General features: G+C 40.8%; 2 protein-coding genes across 2 annotated transcripts in view; one reads left to right on the forward strand and one right to left on the reverse strand.

The window, feature by feature from the left end:
- Positions 1–8,934, forward strand: part of HAUS6 (HAUS augmin like complex subunit 6) — a 60,548-nt gene extending 51,614 nt beyond the window's left edge. The window contains exons 14-16 of the mRNA XM_058431156.1: positions 1,494–1,629; positions 2,720–3,760; positions 5,315–8,934. Of these exons, the coding sequence (XP_058287139.1) occupies positions 1,494–1,629; positions 2,720–3,760; positions 5,315–5,376 (1,239 nt within the window). The 3' untranslated portion in view covers positions 5,377–8,934. The remainder of the gene's footprint in view (positions 1–1,493; positions 1,630–2,719; positions 3,761–5,314) is intronic.
- Positions 8,935–11,126: 2,192 nt separating this feature from the next.
- On the reverse strand, positions 11,127–12,726 carry RRAGA (Ras related GTP binding A). The gene has a single exon (XM_032139395.2). It carries the CDS (start codon positions 12,449–12,451, stop codon positions 11,510–11,512), a length of 942 nt encoding a protein of 313 aa, XP_031995286.1. The 5' UTR covers positions 12,452–12,726; the 3' UTR covers positions 11,127–11,509.
- Positions 12,727–23,762: the final 11,036 nt, after the last annotated feature.

Genomic DNA, 23,762 nt, shown 5'->3' on the forward strand with positions numbered 1-23,762 from the left:
GACTATAGCCGTGCACCACTTTGCCTGGCTAAGTTTTTTATTTTTCGTAGAGTTGGAGACTCACTCTTTTGCCCAGGCTGGTCTTGAACCCATAGCCTGAAGTAATCCTCTAGCTTTGACCTCCCAAAGTGCTGGGATTACAGGCATGAGCCACCATGCCTGACTGGGTGTCAGTCATTTTTCTTGTTTGTAACATGATGTCTAGTTTCATGGTCCCTAAGTACTTTTAAATCTCTAAAGTTCTATTGTTTCTCTTCATTGACTCTATACTAAAGATGGTTAGTCTTTTTTACTTTCCTAATTTTGAAAGGAAAAACACATTTTCTGATTAAAAGAATTTATATTAGCAATGGGATCAGATAGAAGAGGAAAGTCTTAAAATTTCATGAAGCTCTGAAAGTAAAATTAATTTTCTTTAAGAGTGTTTATGACAGGGGGTATTTAGTATTTAAATTCCCAGCAGCACTCTGTTTTCATGAGGGAGAAGCCCTTTTTTTCCGTGGGCCAATTTTATTTATTTATTTTTTAATTTTATTTATGTTATTTTTTTGAGACGGAGTTTCGCACTTGTTGCCCAGGCTGGGGTGCAATGGCACGATCTTGGCTCACTGCAGCCTCCGCCTCCTGGGTTCAAGCGATTCTCCTGCTGCAGCCTACCGAGTAGCTGGAATTACAGGCATGCGCCACCATGCCCAGCTAATTTTGTATTTTTAGTAGAGATGGGGTTTCTCCATGTTGTTGGTCAGGCTGGTCTTGAACTCCTGACCTGAAGTGATCTGCCTGTCTTGGCCTCCCAAAGTGCTGGGATTACAGGCATGAGCCACCATGCCTGGCCTCTTGGGCCAATTTAATTATGGCTTCAAGAAGTTTATTTTTTAGTGATGTCTGGGGCAGACTTTTAAATTTGCATGTTTTTTATTTTTTGGTTTTATTGATATTTAATAGCGAGCACTGTTTTGATATTGGGATACTTTTCTAGTTTTAGAATGTACCTATGCTTTTTTCAGTAATTAAGATCTGATAATGAGGTTTCTGGTGAAGAGGTATGTTGTCAGAATGATTCTGTTTCTTAATAGACTTGTTACTGTGCAAATTGATTATAATTGAGAAGAGTCTGCTTCCTTTAAAACTAGTCATTTTAGCGAATACAGAGCTGTCAAGCTCACAGTTGTGGCAGACGGCAGCTTAGGTCACTGCACAATTGGAACTGCCTCTAAATCTTCCCAGTGTAAAGATTCTTATCTATTCTCTCCTTTATAATGGGCTATCCACTTAAGATGAGGAAATGCTTTAGTGTTTCATTTCACTTTACAGGATTGTACCTAGATGGTCTATACAGAGTTGTTTGGGAACTTCTTTGTTGCTTATTTTTGTGTTGTCTGCAATGGGAGGGGCTGCTGACTGTGAAGTGCTTATTATCCTTATCAGGGGTTTTGTTGCATTCTACCAATGGGCTTGGTAATCTTTGCTTTACTTTTTCTTTTCTGTTTTAGGTTGCCAGAGCAGTTTTATCTGATTCACCACAGCTCTCTGAAGGAAAAGAAATAAAATTAGAGGAACTAATTGACTCTCTGGGTTCTAACCCCTTCTTAACCAGGAATCAGATTCCTCGTACTCCAGAAAACTTGAGTAAGTTAATAATGTTTTCTGTTACTTTTTTCTTTCATCGGCATAACCACTGTTAGAACCATGGCCTGACAGATCTTTTTAGCTTAGTTGCCAATGGCTGTTTATTTATGCTGTTGTAATCAACATACTAAGTGTGGACATTCTCACATAACAGTCTTTGAGCAGTATTTTGTGCCTTTAGTGTACTCAGTATACAGAGATACAAAATTTTGATAATGTACAATTTTGTCTTTGTTGTTTTACTTTGCTTTTATCTAGAAAGATCTTATTTAAGCATTAAAAAAAAAAAATTTTCTTGCCTCCTGGTCTGACCTGTGATCCACATATTTATAGAGTACATAGGCTATGTTCTGCCAGTCATCAACCAGAAGCATCAGCCATAAACCATATGTGTGGAGGTCTTTACCCCTCCTAAATTAGTCAAATTGCCCAATACCTTTTTTCCTATAACCTGTAATTTGTGTAGGCAAAGTTCTCATATTGGTGTCCTTAGGTAGGCACATCATCTTGGTTGAGTAATTAAATAATTTCTGTTTTGCTGCTGATTTAATTCAGTTTGAACTGAGCCACAGCCTAGGTCAGCAAACTATAGCCTATGAACCAAATTTTGCCCCACCTTGTGTGTTTTTGTATATAAAATTGTATTGAACATAAGCATATTCATTTGTTGACATTGTTTATGGCTACTTTCATGCTGTCATGGCAGAGTTAAGTAGTTGGCAGAATGGATGGCCTGCAAAGCCTAAAATATTACTATCTGGCCTTTATAGAAAATGTTTGCCAAACTATGGCTTAGATGGACAAGAAAAGGCCTTTTTAATACATGTAATTCATATGTGCTGTGTAAAAATGGATGCACATTTCAGGAACAACTGTCTTTATATGTGTTTATTTGTGTGTGATCAGTTGGAGGTGGGGTTCTTTGATGTTGGGATTTGTTACATTGTGGAGCCTTATCATCCAACCAGTATATTTATGGAACACATACTGAGTCAGGAGCTTTATCTTCAGTGTTAGAAATAAAATGATTCATTGCATGCTCTTATGTTTGGGAATGTTAGTAAATTGTGTTTTTCTCCCCTTTAATTAGTAACTGAAATTAGGAGCTCATGGAGAAAAGCTATTGAAACAGAAGAAAACAGAACTACAGAACCAATTCAAATGGATGCTGAACATAGAGAAGTATTGCCAGAATCATTACCTGTGTTGCACAATGAAAGAGAATTTAGCATGGCCGATTTTCTCTTAGAAACCACTATATCAGATTTTGGCCAGTCTCATTCAACTGAAGAGAAAGTTGTTTCAGATTGCGAGTGTGTGCCTCAGAAACATGTGCTGACCAGTCACATAGATGAATCACCGACACAAAATCAGTCAGATTTGTTAAATAAGAAAGTAAGTGGCAAGCAAGATTTGGAATGTTTAGCCTTCACCAAGCTTTCAGAAACTGGCCGAATGGAAACATTCTCCCCTGCTGTCGGCAATAGGATAGATGTGATGGGTGGCAGTGAAGAGGAGTTTATGAAAATATTGGACCACTTAGAAGTTTCTTGTAACAAACCTTCCACAGATAAAACTATGTTGTGGAACTCTTTTCAGATATCAAGTGGAATTAGTTCTAAGAGTTTTAAAGATAATGATTTTGGCATATTACACGAAACTCTTCCGGAAGAAGTTGGTCACCTAAGTTTTAATAGTTCCAGTAGTTCAGAGGCCAATTTTAAACTGGAGCCAAATAGTCCTATGCATGGTGGCATTCTTCTAGAAGATATTGTGGGAGGGAGACAGACTACTCCAGAATCGGACTTTAATTTACAGGCTCTTCGCAGTAGATATGAGGCTCTGAAGAAATCTCTTTCCAGGAAAAGGGAAGAATCTTACCTCTCGAATTCCCAAACACCTGAAAGACACAAACCAGAATTGAGCCCTACTCCCCAAAATGTACAAACAGATGATATGCTTAACTTTTTGGACACCCGTGATTTGCATACTGTGCATATAAAGCCATCTTTACGCTTGTCCATTGGTGAAAGAAAACGGTCTCTTTCACCACTAATTAAGTTTTCTCCGGTGGAACAAAGATTGAGAACCACAATAGCATGTAGTCTTGGAGAACTACCTAATTTAAAAGGTAAGGTTTAACTAGACCTATGCATATTCACCTGCTGAAGTTTTCTCTCAACTTTTGATAAAACCAGTACACAATGAATGCTGCATGACCTTTATTGTTAATGTGCTCCTCCTTCCTTCATTTAGGATGAGGGGAATGATCCCTCAATGGAAAGGTCCTTTCAGAATCTCTGTTTATGTATATACAGTTAAAATTGATTTGAGACAGGGGTGGGGAAAAAAAAGCCCCCCCAATCTGAAGCTTACAGTGTTTATGATACAAATGACTGAAAAGTAATTGTCATCAAAATCTTGCCCAGTGGAAGGTGGTTTTTAAAAACTTGAGAAACCCAATTTTGAATATCATCACTATAATGATGTAGTATCTGGGAATGGGATGTAGAAATAAAAGAAGCCAGGTCAGTGTATTAGTTTCCTAGGGCTGCCATAACAAAGCACCATCAAGTGGGTGGCTTAGAATAGCAGAAATTTATTGTTTCTGGAGACAGTAAGTTCTAGAGGCTAGATGTCCAAAATCAAGGTGTTGACAGGGCCATGTTCCCTCTGAAGCCACTAGAAGAGGATCCTTCTTTGCCTCTTCTAGCCTCTGGTAGCACCAGGCATTCCTTGGCTTGTGGCAGTGTAATTCTGATCTTTGCCTTCATTGTCACATGGCATTCTTCCCTTGTGTGTGTATGTGTCTTATAAGGACACAGTCATATTAGCTAATTAATGGGTCACCCTACTCCAGTATGACCTCATCTTACTTAGCTAATTATATCTGTAATGACCATATTTCCAAATAAGGTCACGTTCTGAGGTACTGGGGTTAGAACTTCAACATACGTTTTTGGGGATATTCAGTTCATAACAGTTAGTATTAATAATTATTGAAGCTAGGTGATGGATACATTGAGTTAATCATAGTTCTCTTCGCTTTTGTATGTTTGAATGTTTTCTTCATAAAAGGTTAAAAAAATTGCTCTTGTAGCTCATTAGGAGAGATAAGGATCTGGTGATACAGATTCATTACGTACTCCAATTTGCCCATAATAGTTATACACTGCTACATTGAAAAGTGTTTGGCTGGGCACAGTGGCTCACACCTGCAATCCCAGCATTTTGGAGGCTGAGATGGGACGATCGCTTGAACCCAGGAGTTCGAGACCAGCCTCAGCAACACAGGGAGACTATGTCTGTACAAAAAATTAAAAAATTAGCTGGGCATGTTGGCGCATGCCTGTGGTCCCAGGTACACAGGAGGCTGAGGTGGGAGGATTGCTTGGGTCTGGGAGTTTGAGGCTGAAGTGAGCTGCGATCGTGCCACTGCACTCCAGCCTGGGTGACAGAGCAAGACCCTGTCGCAGAAAAAAGAAAAAAAAAAGCACTCTAGGAGGAACGTATTGATCTCTGGAGAAAGAGGGTACTTTGGTGAGAATAATAATTGATCATAATCGAGTATTTGCAAAGCTATGAACCCTTTTTGTCTTGACTAAAATTTGCTACTGCTTGGAATCTGTTCTATTTATTTTTCTTTGTAATGTTTGCTTATACTTTTTTAAAAATCAATTTGCAGAAGAAGACATTTTGAATAAGAGCCTTGATGCAAAAGAACCACCGTCTGACTTGACAAGATGAAGACGTACCTATTTAATATAACTATGGTGCACTTAAATTGAAGCTATGCCACAGGATAGAAACTGAATTATAACTTAAATACATGTTGGAAGTGTAACACTGTTTTTCAAGGTTTAAAAAAAATTCCTAATGCCTTTTAGCCTTCTTTAATATTTTTAGGTAAGGAAAGTATGTTTGGATTTTTTCTCTTTGTAGGTATATGAGATTGAAATGTGAAGTATTTGGAAAACAAATGTCGAGCAATGGGAAGCCATTTTGATTTCTTGAGTAATCTTGTAAGCATTAAGTGAATGACAAAGTAGTAGTGTAACTAATTTCTTATAACTTCAGTCAATTAATATAAGGATGAGTAGTTTTTGTTGTATGTTCACTAAGTGGTTAATATAATAGCCATTGAATATACTAATCTTTCACCTTAGAGAACTATACAACTTTTATTATTTCTTTATGGAACATTCTGGCTAACCAGAAAAAGTGAGAAAAGTAGTACCTTGGGATGTGTAGTCAAGATGACAAATTTTAAGACTGGAAAAGCTCTAAACAGGCTTAATGATTCTTCAAGTAGAATGATCCTGAGAAGTGATGTTTGATGGAATAAAGTGCATGTGATGATTAAGTGAAGACTGGGGCAGAATGATTTAAGAAAAGGAAAAAGGTGGAAGAAGATGAGTACAGTTGCAAGGAACACTGTCAAACTATAAATCCATTCAGTGGGTTGCATAACATTTATATTTAGTCTAATTTAGACTTTGATAATTTAATCCTACTTTTATATTTTAACAAAAATATAAATTAAAATTTTCATTAGTCTGTTTTGTTGTTGGGTTTTTTTGTGAGGTACTGTTGGGGGAAAGGAACAAGGAACAACCATCAAAATTCCCCAGTCCCTACAGAATAGCCTCACAGTAACTTGAGAAAACTGAACTTGGGGTTAAATAACTTGTCATGCTTGTAGTCTCCTGCCTCACTCCTTCAGGTGCCCTGCCTAGAAAAAGATTTGTGTCTAGCATCTCTTGCCCTCTGTGAACTATTGCCCTCTGTGAACCAGGAGGAATGGAACAGGCACTATTGCCCTCTGTGAACCAGGAGGAATGGAACAGGCACTGGAACAGGCACCTACAATACCCTTTGTAGACCCCATCTCACAACCATCAAAATCTTGTCCACCAGTCCCCAAAAAACGGGCAAGGAAAGAAGGTGGAGGGGAAATTTATGGAAGTAGATGGCTTAATAGTTCTCTCTCTTCATTTATCTTGGGCTGCCTTTCTCTAAGTTGTTTGTCCTGTCCCAGTGTGAAGACCCATCTTTTTGTGAGAAAAGACAAAAGAAAGCACACGTAACTACTTTCTTTGCAATGGAAAAGGAGGAAGAAAAAATCTTCTCCTAAGTTGCTGTTTTCTTTTATTAGTTAATAAAACAAATCAGGGACTATGCAGGTCGATGGGGAAACCTTTAGCCTGCTTTAAGAAAACTCAGTATCTGAAAATCTTAGCATGTAATGCTATCGTATCAGCATCTGCAGAAGTGCCAAGGCCATTGCTAGACACTTAATGTGTATTATTTCATTTAATTATATTTTAAACGTGCTTCCCTGGTAATTCTTAAGCTCGAGAAAGAGTTTGAGAACTGCTGCTAGGAAATAGAGATTCATATTTAACCCTGTGGTACTTCTAAGAAGCAGGTACATTGTTGCATATATACTTGGGTAGAGATTGTTAACTATTGATAGGGAAGCTCAAGTTTGCCACTGAAGTCTGAGAAACCCTTAATTACTGAGAATCAAAAGAGCAGAATGTCTGTAGACATTTTGGATTTGTAAAAATTACGTTGTTGAGTTATACCTGTGATAGGCTGAAAGTTTTTGGCATTCTTTCTTGTTCTTCATATGCCAGTACCATAAACAAAAAGTATCTCAGTTCTGTCACTTTCTTCTCCTAAACCAATGTGATTGCAGCTTTTTGCCTTCAGCCTTTTCCCTATCCAATATCTCCTACATAGTTACCTTTTGATCTTAAGGAACTGTTTTGATTGGGTCACTTCCTTGCCTAAAATTCCATTAATGGTTCATTTTTAATTCTAAAATAGAGTTCAAATTTAAAGGCATGTAAGTTCCCCTATAACGGATTTCCTCTATTCCCCCTTCCGCTGTAATCTCCCATTTTTTTACTGAAATGCTTCAGTGAGCATGGGTCTTTAGAGGTCTTGATTTACAATTTTCCTGAAGCAGGAATACCTTGCCTTCCTCTACTAGTTTACCACAATTACAGCTCTCTTTTAAGCCTCAGAAAAAAATCTCACTTCCACCTTGAAGTCTTAATCCACACTTTTTATATCCATGTGCCTACTCCTTCTCTGAAATCTCCTATGGTTTATCTTAACTTTTTATTCATTTAATATCCCACGAATTGATTTTATTTTTTGTTTATGGTTGCATGTGGTCTCTCTAGTTATAGCAATATATACATACATGCATAAATACATATACGCCTATGTAAATGTGTGTTGGGAGTATGTATTCACACACATACATATACCCCACGGCCATGTGTCATCTTTATCAATATTTAAGTATTGGAATTGTTTTGTTTGCCTCCTATATCATGGAATAAATGGTAAAGAGAGCTAATTTATTACTATAAGTGTATTTCTCATTACATTCATATCAGACATTATATAGAATGTACTTTGTTTTTATTCACTATTTGTAAGATACAAAGGTGTATAAACTGACTTCTACATCAGCTTGAAACCTGAGATAATGCTAAAATGTTCTAGTTATTTTAGGCCGGGCGCGGTGGCTCACGCCTGTAATCCCAGCACTTTGGGAGGCCGAGGCGGGCGGATCACGAGGTCAGGAGATCGAGACCATCCTGGCTAACACGGTGAAACCCCGTCTCTACTAAAAATACAAAAAAAAATTAGCCGGGCGCAGAGGCGGGCGCCTGTAGTCCCAGTTACTCGGGAGGCTGAGGCAGGAGAATGGCGTGAACCCGGGAGGCGGAGCTTGCAGTGAGCCGAGATCGCGCCACTGCACTCCAGCCTGGGCGACAGAGCGAGACTACATCTCAAAAAAAAAAAAAAAAATGTTCTAGTTATTTTAAATGTTTAAAGAGGACAACCATATAATGTTGCTAAACATGAAAAATGTCATCAGGTGTAATAAAGAATAGTTTAACGTTTGGGGGAAATTGAACTGAAAACAAAAATACGAGTATTTTGAAACCTTTTCTTTACCATGAGTCTCTTGACTATGAAGTCAAATTTATCTAAAGAAAAAACAGGAATTGTGGAGACCTGTGTAAAAGCAGACTATTATCTTCCTACTGTGAGTGTACTAAAATTAAAATAACTTTAATGACGTTTTCCTCAACATGAAGATATTGAAGTAAATGTTTCTTTTATATTGCAGATATATAGTTGCTCTAGAGATCACCTTTTTCTTTATGCATTATGAATAGCAGTCTGCATCCTAAGTTTAAAATATTTGAGAATCCTCTATGGGACTCTTTGTAAATGTTTTAAATACTGTTGTTTTCAATAAATACTTTATACTGTCTAGCTCTGGAATTTCCTATATAATATCAAAAAGAAGTATGCCCCTGCAAATCGTAAGATGATCACATGTAAAGGTATATTAATAACCTGATCAACAAATGGATAAGTTCAGTGACTCAGGTAAACATATTTTGTTACTTCCATTTTAATTACTAGATTTACAGTATATAGTATTTTAAAATGAATTTTTAAAGTTATATCTATACTGTCAGTTTTCTCATCTGGAGTCTTTATACTGATGTATTGCCAATGGCTCTAATTAGGTAATTTTTATAAATTACACCTGAATAGCTTCTCACTCTTCATGAGTAGTGTCATCCACATCTGCTGCCAGAAAGGGTTTAATAAATATTAAATAATTTTATAAAGCCTTAGAAATTCTAAAGCCCTATCACTTATATTTACTGTCCATACAAAGATAGCACCTCGGGTGTAAAATGAAAGGCTTACAGTTGATCACAGGTCTCTTGGCTCTAAAATACTTAATTTCTTTTCAAACAATCCTTAAGGTAGCTATTGCTGGAACTGGAATGGGACATTTTGCATCTGTTTGCCCATTTTACCACACCACATTGCCAATCCAAATTAGGAACCTCAGAATCCTTCCTTAAAAGTAGGTCATTCTAAGAATCTGGTTCAGTATTATCCAATTTCTAGAGAAACACAAATGGGAAAGTGATCTTGCCCAAAATGAGTGAAACCCTATTCCTTGAGGGAGGTCACTTAGCTTCCTGGGCTTCAGCTTACTCAGTATGTAAATTTGGAATTATGTGAAGGAATAATCTACATTTAAAAAGCTAGGACACACAGTGCTGATCTGTGCAAGTTATAAGAACAGAAAAAATTGCCGGGTGCGTGGCTTATGACTGTAATCTCAGCACTCTGGGAGGCTGAGATGGGCAGATCACTTGAGGTCAGGAGTTCGAGACCAGCCTGGCCAACATGGTGAAACCCCATCTCTACTAAAAAATACCAAAAATGAGCTGGGCGTGGTGGCGCATGCCTGTAGTCCCAGCTACTTGGGAGGCTGAGGCAGGAGAATGGCTTGAACCTGGGAGGCGGAGGTTGCAGTGAGATTGTGCAATTGCACTCAAGCCTGGGCAACACAGCAAGACTCCATCCCAAACAAACAAAAAAAACCAAAAATAAGTAAAAAGCTATGACTCTTACAGTTTTTTCAATGGAAGTAATGGGGTGTAATGATTAGGAGAGTCAGTAGTCAGATTGCCTGGGTTTAGCTGTATGACCTTAATAAGGTCATAGTTTGCTCATCTGTTAAAACAGCGATCAAAGTAACCTACCACATAGGTTGTGAGGATTCAGTAAGATAAATTGGCAAGTGCTTAAGAACGCCTGACATTTAGTAAGGGATCAAATATTCAAATAGGTTTCATATCCAGTAATTTGGGGAAGAATGGCTCAGTAGGTGGTAATGGTAGTTAATAGAATATGCTATGCCCTAGGCACCGTTCCTAAATACTTACCGTGTTGAATTTAATCCTTTTAAACATCCTATCAAGTGGTTTCTTGTTGTTGTTTTTGAGATAGGGTCCTGCTTTGTCACCCAAGCTGGAGGGCAGTGACACAAGTATGCCTCACTGCAGCTTCTACCTCCTGGACTCAAGCAATCCTCTTTCCTCAGCCTCCCAAGTAGCTAGGACTGTAGGCACGCACCACTATGCCTAGCTAATGAAAAGCAACTTTTTTTTGTAGAGACAAGGTCTCACTATATTGCCCAGGCTGGTCTCGAATTCTTGGTCTGAGGTGATCCTCCCACTTCAGCCTCCCAAAGTGCTGGAATTACAGGTGTGAGCCACCACGCCTGGCTATAAAGTAATATTCTGACCCACATTTTACCAATGAGGAAACAAGTGTAATGAAATTAAGTATTTGCCCAAATAATACTTAATTGGCTAATTAAGTATTAGCTAAGTATTTCACAGAGCTAGTAAGTGAAGGGACCAGAATACTACCTCAGGTGGTCTAGTTTGAGACCATAGCATAAGCACTTCTACAGCTGTTACCAAACATCACTAAAGTGCTGGGGGCTAAATTCACAGAATAAAATTTGCCAGTCAAGCAATACTTGTGGGCAGTCAGAATCTTTAGATTTACGTATTAAGCGCTTTCAAGTTATTTCAAATAAGGCCATGCTTTAAATTGCTAACATGTTTATTCATGAATGAGGCCAAGAAGAATTTATAAATGCATTTTAATACCTTGCTGATAAAATAGTAACATTCCATCTTTGCAATCTGATACGGAATACAGGAAGATACTGGTAAAGACTTTGATGTGCATATCTATTATAACCAGGTAATGAGACCACACACGAACCACCTACTTTAGTGTTACACCATACCAACTTCTCAGAAAGGCCAGCTTCAAGCTCTACTGGGTAGCTGAGTAAACAGCGTCCAATGTTTAAAGACTGGGGAAGCGGGGAGAAAGATGAAAGGAGTAAGCAGCACACACTTCAAAGCCCACTTTTAAGCACACGACATTATGAATATTAAAAATAAAGGATGCAAACAAAAAAAGGCAATTCAGCATTTTCAGAAAGAGCATTTGGCAATATTCAACGCATAAGGAGACTGTGCTTGGGGCCATCCACTCTCTCCAGCTTCTCAAAGTGTTTCCGGGCATTGCGAATGTTGATCAGAGTGGCCGCAGAAGGGATCGACGGATCTGACATGACCACCATCACGTACGTGTTTGAGGTGAAGATGTCGATGAAAGCAGCGAAGTTGGAATTCCTAACTTCCATGCTCTGGAAGGAAGCGGCCAATTTACTGCAGCTCAGCTTGAACTGTTTGATGATGTTGCTGATCTTCTCAAACCGGTGGACGTCGCGCTGCTCTTTGCACTGGTAGTGGGAAATAACCAAGAACGTAGCTCTTTCGAACAGCAGAACTTCATCGGCCTCAATGATTTGGGCAAAATTCCTGAGGTTCATCTCCAGCTGCTGAACGTTGGGAATCAGCTGGTAGACGATGCTGGACCAGGCTTTGTAGAGCGTCTCATCCCAGATGGACGTTCGAAAACAAGCACACTCCAGCGGGCGAGACAGACGTCTCAGGTCTTCCTCTCGTTCTTTAAAAATCAGGTCACGCTGATCCTCCTGAACCAGATCCATTTTGTGCACCAGGCAGAAGATTTTGGCGTCAGGAGAGTTCTGGAGGATGGCCTCCAGACACGACTGGTAATAATGCATGTCCTTTTCCAGTTCGCGGCTCTCCACGTCAAACACGTAAATCAAAACTTCCACGTTACGGAAGATATTGTCTCGCTGGCTGGTGAAGTAATTTTCCATGAAGGTGTCCTGACCGCCACAGTCCCACAGGTTCAGCACCAGGTTCCCCAGGAATCGGACGTGGGAGTGCTCCACGTCAATGGTGGCCCCCAGGCGCCGGGTGTCGCGAGCAATGTAATTGGCGAAGATAATCGACCTCATGCTGGTCTTCCCCGACCCGCTTTTCCCCATCAGCAGCACCTTTTTCTTCATGGCTGTATTTGGCATCACCCGCCGGGGCCGCCGCGGACTGGGCCTGAGGGCGCGGCCTACACGCAGCGCCGAGGTAGGGGTCGGGGGCTGCCGGCGACTCGCAGGCCGCGCCTCGCTCCGCTCCGCCGCGCAGCTGGGCAGGCAGGAGAGTCGAGAGCGCGAACCCGGGGCTGGAGAGGCCGCGGCGGGGGTGGCTCTTCCTCAGATGGGAGCGCCTGCGGCTGTCAGTGGCAACGGCTCGGAAGATAAGCTCGCCTTCCGGAGAGGGAGCCGCTGCGTCCCCGCCACCACCCACTTCCGGCGGCGATCTCGCGAGAGCGCCCTCGCTCCGCCCTCCCTGCCCGACGAGCCTTGAAAAGCTGCTGCTCTAATGAAACCTAACCGGGGCAGTGTGAGCCCTAAGATGGAAGGGAAGCTCAAGGACTTCGGTCTTTTGTTCTGTTGTAGCTGGGTTTGCGGTTGCTAGGGGTACGTGTATGCTTGGCCGGGGGAAATGCTGCCCTCTCGTGGCCAAAAAAAGCCCCACCCACCACCACCACCACCGCAACTGGCTTTAGGAGCGAGGTGTGCCGGGCCGATTTCCGCAGGGATGCCGACTGGTGAAGTGGAGGGAAAGCCTAACTTCCCAGTCCGCTTAGGCCTCCCCAGCTTCCCTGGCCCAGTGAGTAAAAGGGCAGGGCAGATGGAGACTGTGCAGATGCGGAAAGTGAGACTTGTAGATAAGCGATTGCCCGTTGCTGCGCAGCTAGGTAATAGCAAGTCCCTCCTAGGAGACATCCTGGCGTCCAGTTGGTGCTTTTAATTCCTTTCTCACATCTGCTTTTCCGTAATCTCAGACTTTAGAATTTATAATTAGAATTCCAAAGCTCGAGGAAACGATAATATGGAATCCCATGCATTAGTTCCATCCTCACAGTAACCTTGTGAATTAATAACCCTATTTTCAAGTGAGGGAACCAAAGGTTAGAGAGGTTAAGTCACTTGACCAAGTTACACAGATACTAAATGATGAAATGGAATTTGGTTTTAGACAGTCTCACTGCGGTCTATTTGCCTAACAATAGGCCACTCTGTGCCCCTCTCAAAGCATAATATGATTCTGCTCTTGGTTTTCAAGTAGATGAGTGAATCAGTGTCGTCCAGTATCATTCATATAGAATGAATGAGAGTCATTAGGATACTGAAGCCTCTGTATCTACCTTAAAGTCCTTTTTTTTTCTTTTGAGACGGAGTCTCACTCTGTTGCCCAGGCTGGAGTGCAGTGGCGCGATCTCAGCTCACTGCAACCTCTGCCTCCTGGGTTCAAGCGATTCTCCTGCCTCAACCCCCAAAGAGCTGGGATTGTGGGCACCTGCCACCACGCCCGGCTAATTTTTGTATTTTTAGTAGAGACGGGGTTTCACTATGTTGGCCAGGCTGGTGTGGAACTCCTGACCTCAAGCGAGCCACCTGCCTCGGCCTCCCAAAGTGTGGGATTATAGGCGTGAGCCACCGTGCCTGGTATACTGTACTGTATACTGTACTGTACAAATTCAGGTATTCCATTCTTTCATTTATTCAAAACATATTTCAATTCCTACTGTTAACGTGTGCAGTAAAAGAAGTTCAAAAATGGCCTTTGCTGTGGTTTATGGAAATCATAGAGTGAAATTCCATTATAGTATGTGGAAAATCTCCTCTCAATGTATTCAATTTCATCTCCTTGGTGATATCTCTTCTGGAGCCTTCTTATCTGATCGCCTTTCACCACCATTCTGGGATTTCCCTTCCCCATCCTTTCGAGTTGGGTATTCTTTTTCCTGATTTCACATCTTCTCATTTTTGGCTCATTTGGTGGAACACATGTTCCAATAGCTTCCAGATAAAAAGTATGAGGAGAATAAAAATTTCAAGACATTGGATGTCTGAAAATTTCTTTGTTTTTACCCTCACACTTGATTGGTTGGACATAATTTTTCCTCAGAGTCTTGGAGGCATTGCTCTGTTGCTCTGTCGTCTTAGCAGCCAGTAGTCTGATGCCTGCTTCTTGGTTTTGATCTATTCTTTCCTCTCTAAAAACATATTCAAATTTTTCTTATTCTAGAATAAGAAACTTCATGATGTTCTGAAACTTCATGATAATTGGCATTGTTGAGCCCAAATTTGCATTGTACTGGACCCTCCCATGTGTCTTTTAATTTGGAAACCATGCCCTTGAATTCCAAACAATGTTCTTGAATTGTTTGATGATGTATTTTCTCTATTCTGTCATGTGAATACTCCTAAGGTCTGGATATCGCATTTTATGGAGTCTCCTCTAATGTATTTTTTTTTTTTTTTTTGGAGACAGAGTCTCACTCTGTTGCCCATGCTAGAGTGTAGTTGCACGATCTTGGCTCACTGCAACCTCCACCTGCCGGGTTCAAGAGATTCTCCTGCCTCAGCCTCGCAAGTAGCTGAGACTACAGGCCTCCACCACCATGCCTGGCTAAGTTTTATTTTTGTTTTTGTTTTGAGATGGAGTCTTGCTCAGTAGCCTAGGCTGGAGTGCAGTGGCACTATCTCGGCTTACTGCAACCTCCGCCTCCCAGGTTCAAGCCATTCTCCTGGCTCAGCTTCCCGAGTAGCTGGGATTACAGATGCCTGCCACCACGCCTGGCTAATTTGTGTATTTTTAGTTGAGAGGGGGTTTCACCATGTTGGCCAGGCTGGTCTCAAACACCTGGTCTTAAGTGATCTGCCTGCCTCAGCTTCCCAAAGTGCTGGGGTTACAGGCATGCGGCACCGCGCCTGGCCTTCTTTTCTTTTTTAAAAAAATTTTTAAATTTATTTTTAGAGACAGGGTCTTTCTCTGTCAACCAGGCTGGAGTGCAGTGGTGAGATCATAGCTCACTGCAGCCTCCACCTCCTCGGCTCAAGGGATCCTCACATGCCAGCCTCCCAAGTAGCTAGGATTACAGGCGTGTGCCACTATGCCTAATTTTTTTTTTTTTTTTTTTTTTTTCTGAGAGGAAGTTTTGCTCTTGTTGCCCAGGCTGGAGTGCAATGGCGTGATCTCAGCTCACCACAACCTCCGCTTGCCGGGTTCAAGCTATCCTTCTGCCTCAGCCTCCCAAGTAGCTGGGATTACAGGCATGTGCCACCTTGTCTGGCTAATTTTGTATTTTTAGTAGAGATGGGGTTTCTCCTTTCTCCATGTTGGTCAGGCTGATCTCAAACTCCCGACCTCAGGTGATCCGCCCACCTCGGCCTCCCAAAGTGCTGGGATTACAGGTGTGAGCCACCGCACCTGGCCTGCCTAATTTTTAAATATTTTTTTGGTAACCCTTTCTTATTTTCTATTTCTGTCTTTTTGTTCTACTTTCCAGGAGATTTTTCTCATCTTAATTTTCCAACTCTTTGGAGTTTTAAATTTTAATATCATATTTTTAATTTCCACAGGCTGTTCTAATTGTTCTTTTTAAAAACATAAAATTATTTTCTTGGATTAAATATCTTCTTTTATCTCTCTCAGGATAATAGTAACATTAGGAAAAAGTTTTTATCCCGTTTAGTCTTGGTTTCTTCCCAGTTTCTTTTGTTTGTATGTATGTTCTCCATTTTTTTTTTTTTTTTTTTTTTGAGACGGAGTTTCACTCTTGTTGCCCAGGTGCAAGGGCGCAATCTCTGCTCACCGCAACCTCCGCCTCCCAGGTTCAAGTGATTCTCCTGCCTCAGCCTTCTGGAGCAGCTGGGGTTACAGGCATGCGCCACCAGGCCCGGCTGCTTTTGTATTTTTGGTAGAGACGGGGTTTCTCCATGTTGATGAGCCACCGCGCCCGGCAGTAAAAGAAGTTCAAAAATGGCCTTTGCTGTAGTTTATGGAAATCACAGAGCATTTTCATGTTAGAAACTTTCCTCATTTGTTCAGTGATCATTGGTTGTCTGCTCCTATTTAAAGTTATTTAAAAACCCATGGGTAGCATTGAAGACTATCAGGTTCATTGAAGTGACTGGGCCATTTCTTTGAAGAAAGTCTTGCCACCTGCCACCTTTAGACCTGTTCTCTTTGGATGGTTAGATTCTCCCAGGATTCTTCTTCTGGAATGGGGTGAGTATAAGCCTGATTAATAGCATTCTGGTTGCTAAGTGGGAGAAGCAAGCTAGGTTGCTAATATTCAGTTTATAGGCCTACTTAAGTCTTGTTTACGGTATGGTACTCCAGTCCTCAGTGTCTCTGGTGTTTCCCTAGTCCAGAGACCCCCTGTTTTACTCTTTGCAGGGAATAAAAACTGCTAGTCTTAGTTGAGAGATGGGCAATCGCCCAGCTATGTGAAATTGTGAGGGGATCTGTAAGTCTAATTGCATCTTAAAGAGCTCTTCAAACAATCCCTCCTCTTTAGTGCAGTCTCTGCTCTCACTGATGCTGCTGATTCTGGAACCATTTGCAGGTTCTGTGGTAAAAATGTTGCTCCTTGGCTTTCCCTACTACTGGCTAAGGATTCAGCTTTCTTGAGTCAGCTAAGTCAGTTACCATTCTTGCTTGTGCATTCCTGCTTCCAAAAATTTTGATTTTATGATCTCTTACCCCATTTTTGTTCTTGCCATCTCATCCTATTTCTCTCATGTTTGTGGGATTCTGGAGAAAGATAAATATGTGTGTTCAATCTGCCAGCTTACTTGGGAATAGGAGAGGTCTTAATCTAAAATGCTCAAATGGAATAATGATAATTTGATAGTAAGTAATACCGAAAGGGAATTGAAAAGTTTTTTTGTTTTTAATTTTTGTGGGTACATAGTAGGTGTATATATTTATGAGATACATGAGATATTTGATACAGGCATGCAAGGCATAATAATCACATCATGGTAAATGGGGTATGCATCCCCTCAAGCATTTATCCTTTGTGTTGCAAACAATCCAATTTTTTTTTTTTAAGACAGAGTCTCACTCCATTTTGCCCAGGCTGGAGTGCAGTGGCGTGACACACTGCAGCCTCTCCCTCCCGGGTTCAAGTGATTCTCCTGCCTCAGCCTCCCAAGTAGCTGGTATTACAGGCACCCACCACCAAGCCTGGCTAATTTTTGCATTTTTAGTAGAGACAGGGTTTCACCATGTTGGCCAGGCTGGCCTCGAACTCCCGATCTCAGGTGATCCGCCTGCCTCAGCCTCCCAAACTGCTGGAAGTATCGGCGTGAGTCACTGTGCCAGGCCCAATTATACTCTTTTAGTTATTTTTGAATGTACAATGAAATTATCGACTATAATTACCCTGTTGTACTATCAAATACTAGGTCTTTTTTTTTTTTTTTTGAGACAGGGTCTTACTCTGTGGCCCAGGCTGGAGTGCAGTGTTGTGATCACTGCTCACCGCAGCTTCCACCTCCTGGGCTCAAGCAATCCTCCCACATCAGTGCCCCTGAGTAGCTGGGACTACAGTTATGCACCACCATGCCTGGCTAATTTTTGTGTTTTTTGTAGAGGTGAGATCCCACTATGTTGCCCAGATTACTCTCGAATTCCTGGGCTCAAGTGATCTGCCCGCCTTGGCCTCCCAAAGTGCTGAGATTACAGGTGTGAGCCACCATGACTGGCCCCTACTAGGTCTTATTCATTCTAACTACTTTTTGTACCCATTAACCATCTCCACCTCCCCCTTAACCCCCCTGTTATCCTTCCCAGCCTCTGGTAACCATTCTTCTGCTCTCTGTGTCTATGAGTTCAATTGTTTTAATTTTCAGCTCCCACAAATAAGTGAGAACATGCGAAGTTTGTCTTTCTGTGCCTGGCTTATTTCACTTAACATAATGACCTCCAGTTCCATCCATGTTGTTGCAAATGACAGGACCTCATTCTTTTTTTATGGCTGAATAGTGTATATGTACCACATTTTCTTTTTTTGGGGGACAGAGTTTTGCTCTGTTGCTCAGGCTGGAGTGTAGTGGTGCAGTCTTGGTTCACTGCAACCTCTGCCTCTCAGGTTCAAGTGATCTTCCCACCTCAGCCTCCTGAGTAGCTGGGACTACAGGTGTGTACCACCATGCCTGACTAATTTTTGTATTTTTTGTAGAGACAGGGTTTTGCTATATTTCCCAGGCTGGTCTCAAACTCCTGGGTTCAAGTGATCATCCCGCCTTGGCCTCACAAAGTGCTGGTATTATAGGCATCAGCCACTGCACCTGGCCATATTTTTTTTTTTTTTCTTTCTTTCCTTCCTTCCTTCCTTCCTTCCTTCCTTCCTTCCTTCCTTCCTTCCTTCTTTCTTTCTTTCTTTCTTTCTTTCTTTCTTTCTTTCTTTCTTTCTTTCTTTCTTTCTTTCTTTCTTTCTTTCTTTCTTTTTCTTTTTTATGAGGCAGAGTTTTGCTCTTGTTGCCCAGTCTGGAGTGCCGTGGCATGATCTCAGCTCACCGCAACCTCCACCTCCCGAGTTCAAGCAGTTCTCCTGCCTCAGCCTCCCGAGTAGCCGGGATTACAGGCATGCACCACCATGCCTGACTAATTTTGTATTCTTAGTAGGGACGGGGTTTCTCCATGTTGGTCAGGCTGGTCTCGAACTCCTGACGTCAGGTGATCCGCCTGCCTAGGCCTCCCAAAGTGCTGGGATTACAGGTACAAGCCACTGCATCCAGCCCACATTTTCTGTATCTATTTATCTGTTAATAGACACTTAGATTGCTTCCAAATCTTGGCTATTGTGAACAGTGCTGCAACAAACATAGGAGTGCAGCTATCTCTTTGATATACTGATTCCCTTTCTTTTGGGTATATACCCAGCAGTGGGATTGCTGAATCATATGATAGTACCATTTTTAGCTTTTTAAGGAACTTCCAAACTGTTCCCCATAGTGGTTGTAATACTTTACATTTCCACCAACAGTGTACAGGGGTTCCCTTTTCCCCACATCCTTGCCAGCATTCGTTATTGCCCATCATTTGGATAAAAGCCATTTTAACTGGGGTGACATGATATCTCGTTGTTTTGATTTGCGTTTCTCTGATGATCCATGATTTTGAGCACCTTTTTATATGCCTGTTTGCCATTTGTATGTCGTCTTTTGAGAAATGTCTATTGAGATCTTTTGCCCATTAAAAAATTTAGATGATTAGATTTTTTTTCCCATAGAGTTGTTTGAGCTCCTTATATATTCGGATTAAATTTTTATCAGATGGGTAGTTTGCAAATATTATCTCCCATTCGTTGGGTTGTCTCTTTGATTTGTTGATTGTTTCTATTGCTGTGCAGAAGCTTTTTGACTTGATGTGATCCCATGTGTCCATTTTTGCTTTGGTTGCCTGTGCTTGTGGCGTATTACTCAAGAAGTTTTTGTCCAGACCAATGTTCTGGAGAGTTTTCCAATGTTTTCTTGTAATAGTTTCATGGTTTCAGGTCTTAGATTTAAGTCTTCAATCCATTTTGACTTTATTTTTGTATATGGCAAGAGATAGGGGTCTAGTTTCCTTCTTCTGCATATGGATATTCAGTTTTTCCAGCACTATTTATTGAAGAGACTGTTTTTACCCCATGAATGTTCTTGGCACCTGTGTTGAAATGAGTTAACTGTAGATGTCTGGATTTGTTTCTGCATTTTCTCTTCTGTTCTATTGGTCTGTGTGTCTGTTTTTATGCCAGTACCATGCTGTTTTGGTTACCATAACTCTGTAGTATAACTGGAGGTCAGGTAATGTGATTCCTCCAATTTTGTTTTTTTTGCTCAGGATAGCTTTGGCTATTCTCAATCTTTTGTGGTTCCATATACATTTTAGGATTTTTTTTCTATTTCTGTGCAGGATGTCATTGGTACTTTCATAAGGATTTCATTAAATCTGTAGATTGCTTTGGGTAGCATGGAAATTTTAACAAAATTGATTTTTCCAATCCATGTACATGAAATATTTTTCCATTTTTTCGTGTTCTCTTCAGTTTCTTTCATCAGTGTTTTATAGTTTTCGTTGTAGAGATCTTTCACTTCCCTGGTTAACTAAATTCCTAGGTGTTTAATTTTATTTGTGTCTCTTGTAAATGGGATTACTTTTTATTTTTTTTTCAGATTGTTCACTGTTGGCATGTAGAAGTGCTCCTGATTTTTTTATGTTGATTTTGTATCCTGCAATGTTACTGAATTTGTTGATCAGTTCTAACAGTTTTTTAGGTTTTTCCAAATATAAGAACATATCATCTGCAAACAAGGATAATTTGAGTTTTTTTTTTTTTCCCAATTTGGATGCCCTTTATTCTGAAAGGGAATTTTTGCAAGATTTTTTTTAATGCTTTATTGAGGTATAATTTTAATTCTATAAAATTCATTTATTGTATGTAAGTATATAGTTCTGTTACCACCACTCACTTTTAGAGTATTTCCACCATCCCCAAAAGTTCTCTTGTCCCTGTTTGCATTTGATCTCTGCTTCTACCCTGAGACCCAGGCAACTGCTGGTATGCTTCTGTCTATATAGATTTACCTTCTTGAGAAACTTCATATAAGTGGAATCATATAATATATAGTTTTATGTCCTCTTTCTTTCTCTCTCTCTCTCTCTCTTTTTTTTTTTGGAGAAACAATCTCACTCTGTTGCCCAGGCTGGAGTGCAGTGGCGCCATCTTGGCTCACTGCAACCTCCGCCTCCTGGGTTCAAGTGATTTTCATGCCTCAGCCTCCCAAGTAGCTAGGATTACAGGTGCGTGCCACTATGCTTGGCTAATTTTTTTGTATTTTTGTAGAGGCGGGGTTTTTTAATGTCAGCCAGTCTGGTCTCAAACTCCTGGCCTCAAGTGATCCACATGCCTCAGCCTCCCAGAGACACTGTGCTCAGCCCTTTTTCTTTTTTAAAAAATTTTCTAACATCTTTAATCAAATTTCACCCATGCTAAATGAGTCGTATTAGATGCTTGACTTCCCCAAATGCTCATGTCTCAGGAGGGTGTCAGTATTTGAAATCCTAAACCATTCATTTGCTATTTCTTAACAAAATTTTTGGAAAAGCATGTAAACTGTACCCTTATCCTTTGGATTACAACAGTTAAGTACAAAAACAATTCATTTAGCATCTTATAAATCATTCAAATTATAAATAAAAGCACCTACAGTTTTTTATTTTTAATTAAGAGATTCACAGTGCACTGTGCCTTGGAACATATAAGGTTGGAACATAACATTTAAAAAGTGAATTCCAGGCCAGGTGCAGTGGCTCACACCTGTAATCCCAGCACTTTGGGAGGCCAAGGCAGGCAGATCACCTGAGGTCAGGAGTTAAAGACCAGCCTGGCCAACATGGTGAAACCCTGTCTCTACTAAAAATACAAAAATTAGCCGGGTGTGGTGGCAGGTTCCTGTAATCCCAGCTACTTGGGAGGCTGAGGCAGGAGAATCGCTTGAACCTGGGAGGTGGAGGTTGCAGTGAGCTGAGATGGCCTCATCACACTGCAGCCTGAGGGACAAGAACGAGACTTTGTCTAAAAAAAAATGCGAATTCCAAGACCTGCATCTCTTTCAAAGACGTAAAACATAATGAAGCCAACCAACTACTTGTTTCATCTAGTTTTTTTTTTTTTTTTTTTTTTTTTTTGAGACGGAGTCTCGCTCTGTCACCCAGGCTGGAGTGCAGTGGCGCGATCTCGGCTCACTGCAAGCTCCGCCTCCCGGGTTCACGCCATTCTCCTGCCTCAGCCTCTCCGAGTAGCTGGGACTACAGGCGCCCGCCACCACGCCCGGCTAATTTTTTTGTATTTTTAGTAGAGACGGGGTTTCACCGTGTTAGCCAGGATGGTCTCGATCTCCTGACCTCGTGATCCGCCCGCCTCGGCGTCCCAAATCATCTAGGTTCTTAAAATGCAGCACTTGGTAGAAGTAAATTATTGCATATTCAGCATACTCCTTTATCACTTGATTTCTTCAAACCATACTAAAATTTCTCAAAGGAGAAATCAGTTATCTAAGCATGGTCTTTCTCAAGGTAACCTGAACACTGAGAAACTATTAAGGACTAAACTTGAGGGACTAAGTACAGTAGATGTACATAAAACAGGTACATCCAACTTAAATATTTTCTGCATAGCTAAATCACATCATACACATAAACTTTAACTCACATCTTTTAACATTTTTTAACCTCAAACTTTGAGGAGAGCTAAAAGCCTAGAGTTATCATAATCACATCCCAACAATACCCTTATTTTGTTCCACAGTGCATTAAATAAAGCAGTGCAACAGCAATAATGTTTAACCACAGTTGGTTTTTCAATATTAAAACCACCTCGTATTCTTGGGATAAACCCCTCTTGGTCATGGTATTTAATCCTTTTCATATGTTGCTGGTTTCAGTTTGCTAATATTTTCTTTTCTTTTTTTTCTTTTGAGGCAGGGTCTTGCTCTGTTGCCCAGGCTGGAGCGCAGTGGTGTGATCTCACCACTTTAAACAATGTTCTGTAAAGAGTTGCTTTTCAGGTGGTATACAGCAATAAGTTTGGGGTTGGGTGAGTTATAAGGCCACAGAATAAAAATTGTGCCCCACCACTGAGTATTAATTTTACAAAAAAATTTTAGGGAAAATATTAAACAAAGATGTCCATATTAAGAAGTAAATGAAAATTTTAAGATAAAATACTGTTTATAGTGGTCTCAAAGATATTCAAGTTACCATTTTACTTTTTTTTTTTAAAGGCTTTGCCTCAACCTGCTCCCTCACAAGGGCCGGCTGCACATACACAGCCATTTATTCTTATTCTTTGTCCTTTTTGGGTGGAAAAGCTTGAGACCATCTGAATCTGAATCCCAGATCTAGTACTCATTGAATGAGTTTACCTCCTGGCTTCAGTGTTCTGATTTGTAACATGGGCATGATAGATTTATGTCAGTTGTAAGAGTTAGATGAGAGAGCTTATAGAAAAGTACCCATAACGGTTTGATGTAACTTGATAGCAAGTTACAGTAAATAGTTCTAGGGGAGGAAATTTTGATACCAGGGTTGGGGAGGTTTAGACGGTGTATTAGTCAATTTTCATACTGCTGATAAAGACATACCTGAGACTTGGAAGGAAAAGAGGTTTAATTGGACTTTCAGTTCCACATGGCTGGGGAGGCCTCAGAATCATGGCAGAAGGTGAAAGGCACTTCTTACATGGCAGCAGCAAGAGAAAAAAATGAGGAAGATGCAAAAGCGGAAACCCCTGATAAATCCATCAGAACTTGTGAGACTTACTCACTACCATGAGAACAGTATGGGGTAATCTGCTGCCATGATTCAAATTATCTCCCACTGGGTCCCTCCCACAACGTGGGAATTATGGGAGTACAATTCAAGATGAGATTTGGGTGGGGACACAGAGCCAAACCATATAGTTTCACCCCGGTCCCTCCAAATCTCATGTCC

Source organism: Hylobates moloch, unplaced genomic scaffold (genome assembly GCF_009828535.3).
Source record: "Hylobates moloch isolate HMO894 unplaced genomic scaffold, HMol_V3 SCAFFOLD_19, whole genome shotgun sequence".
Lineage (NCBI taxonomy): Eukaryota > Metazoa > Chordata > Mammalia > Primates > Hylobatidae > Hylobates > Hylobates moloch.

Coding starts and splice junctions, on each gene's coding strand:
- RRAGA (XM_032139395.2), bottom strand. CDS start 12,451: ATGCCAAATACAGCCATGAAGAAAAAGGTGCTGCTGATGGGGAAAAGC.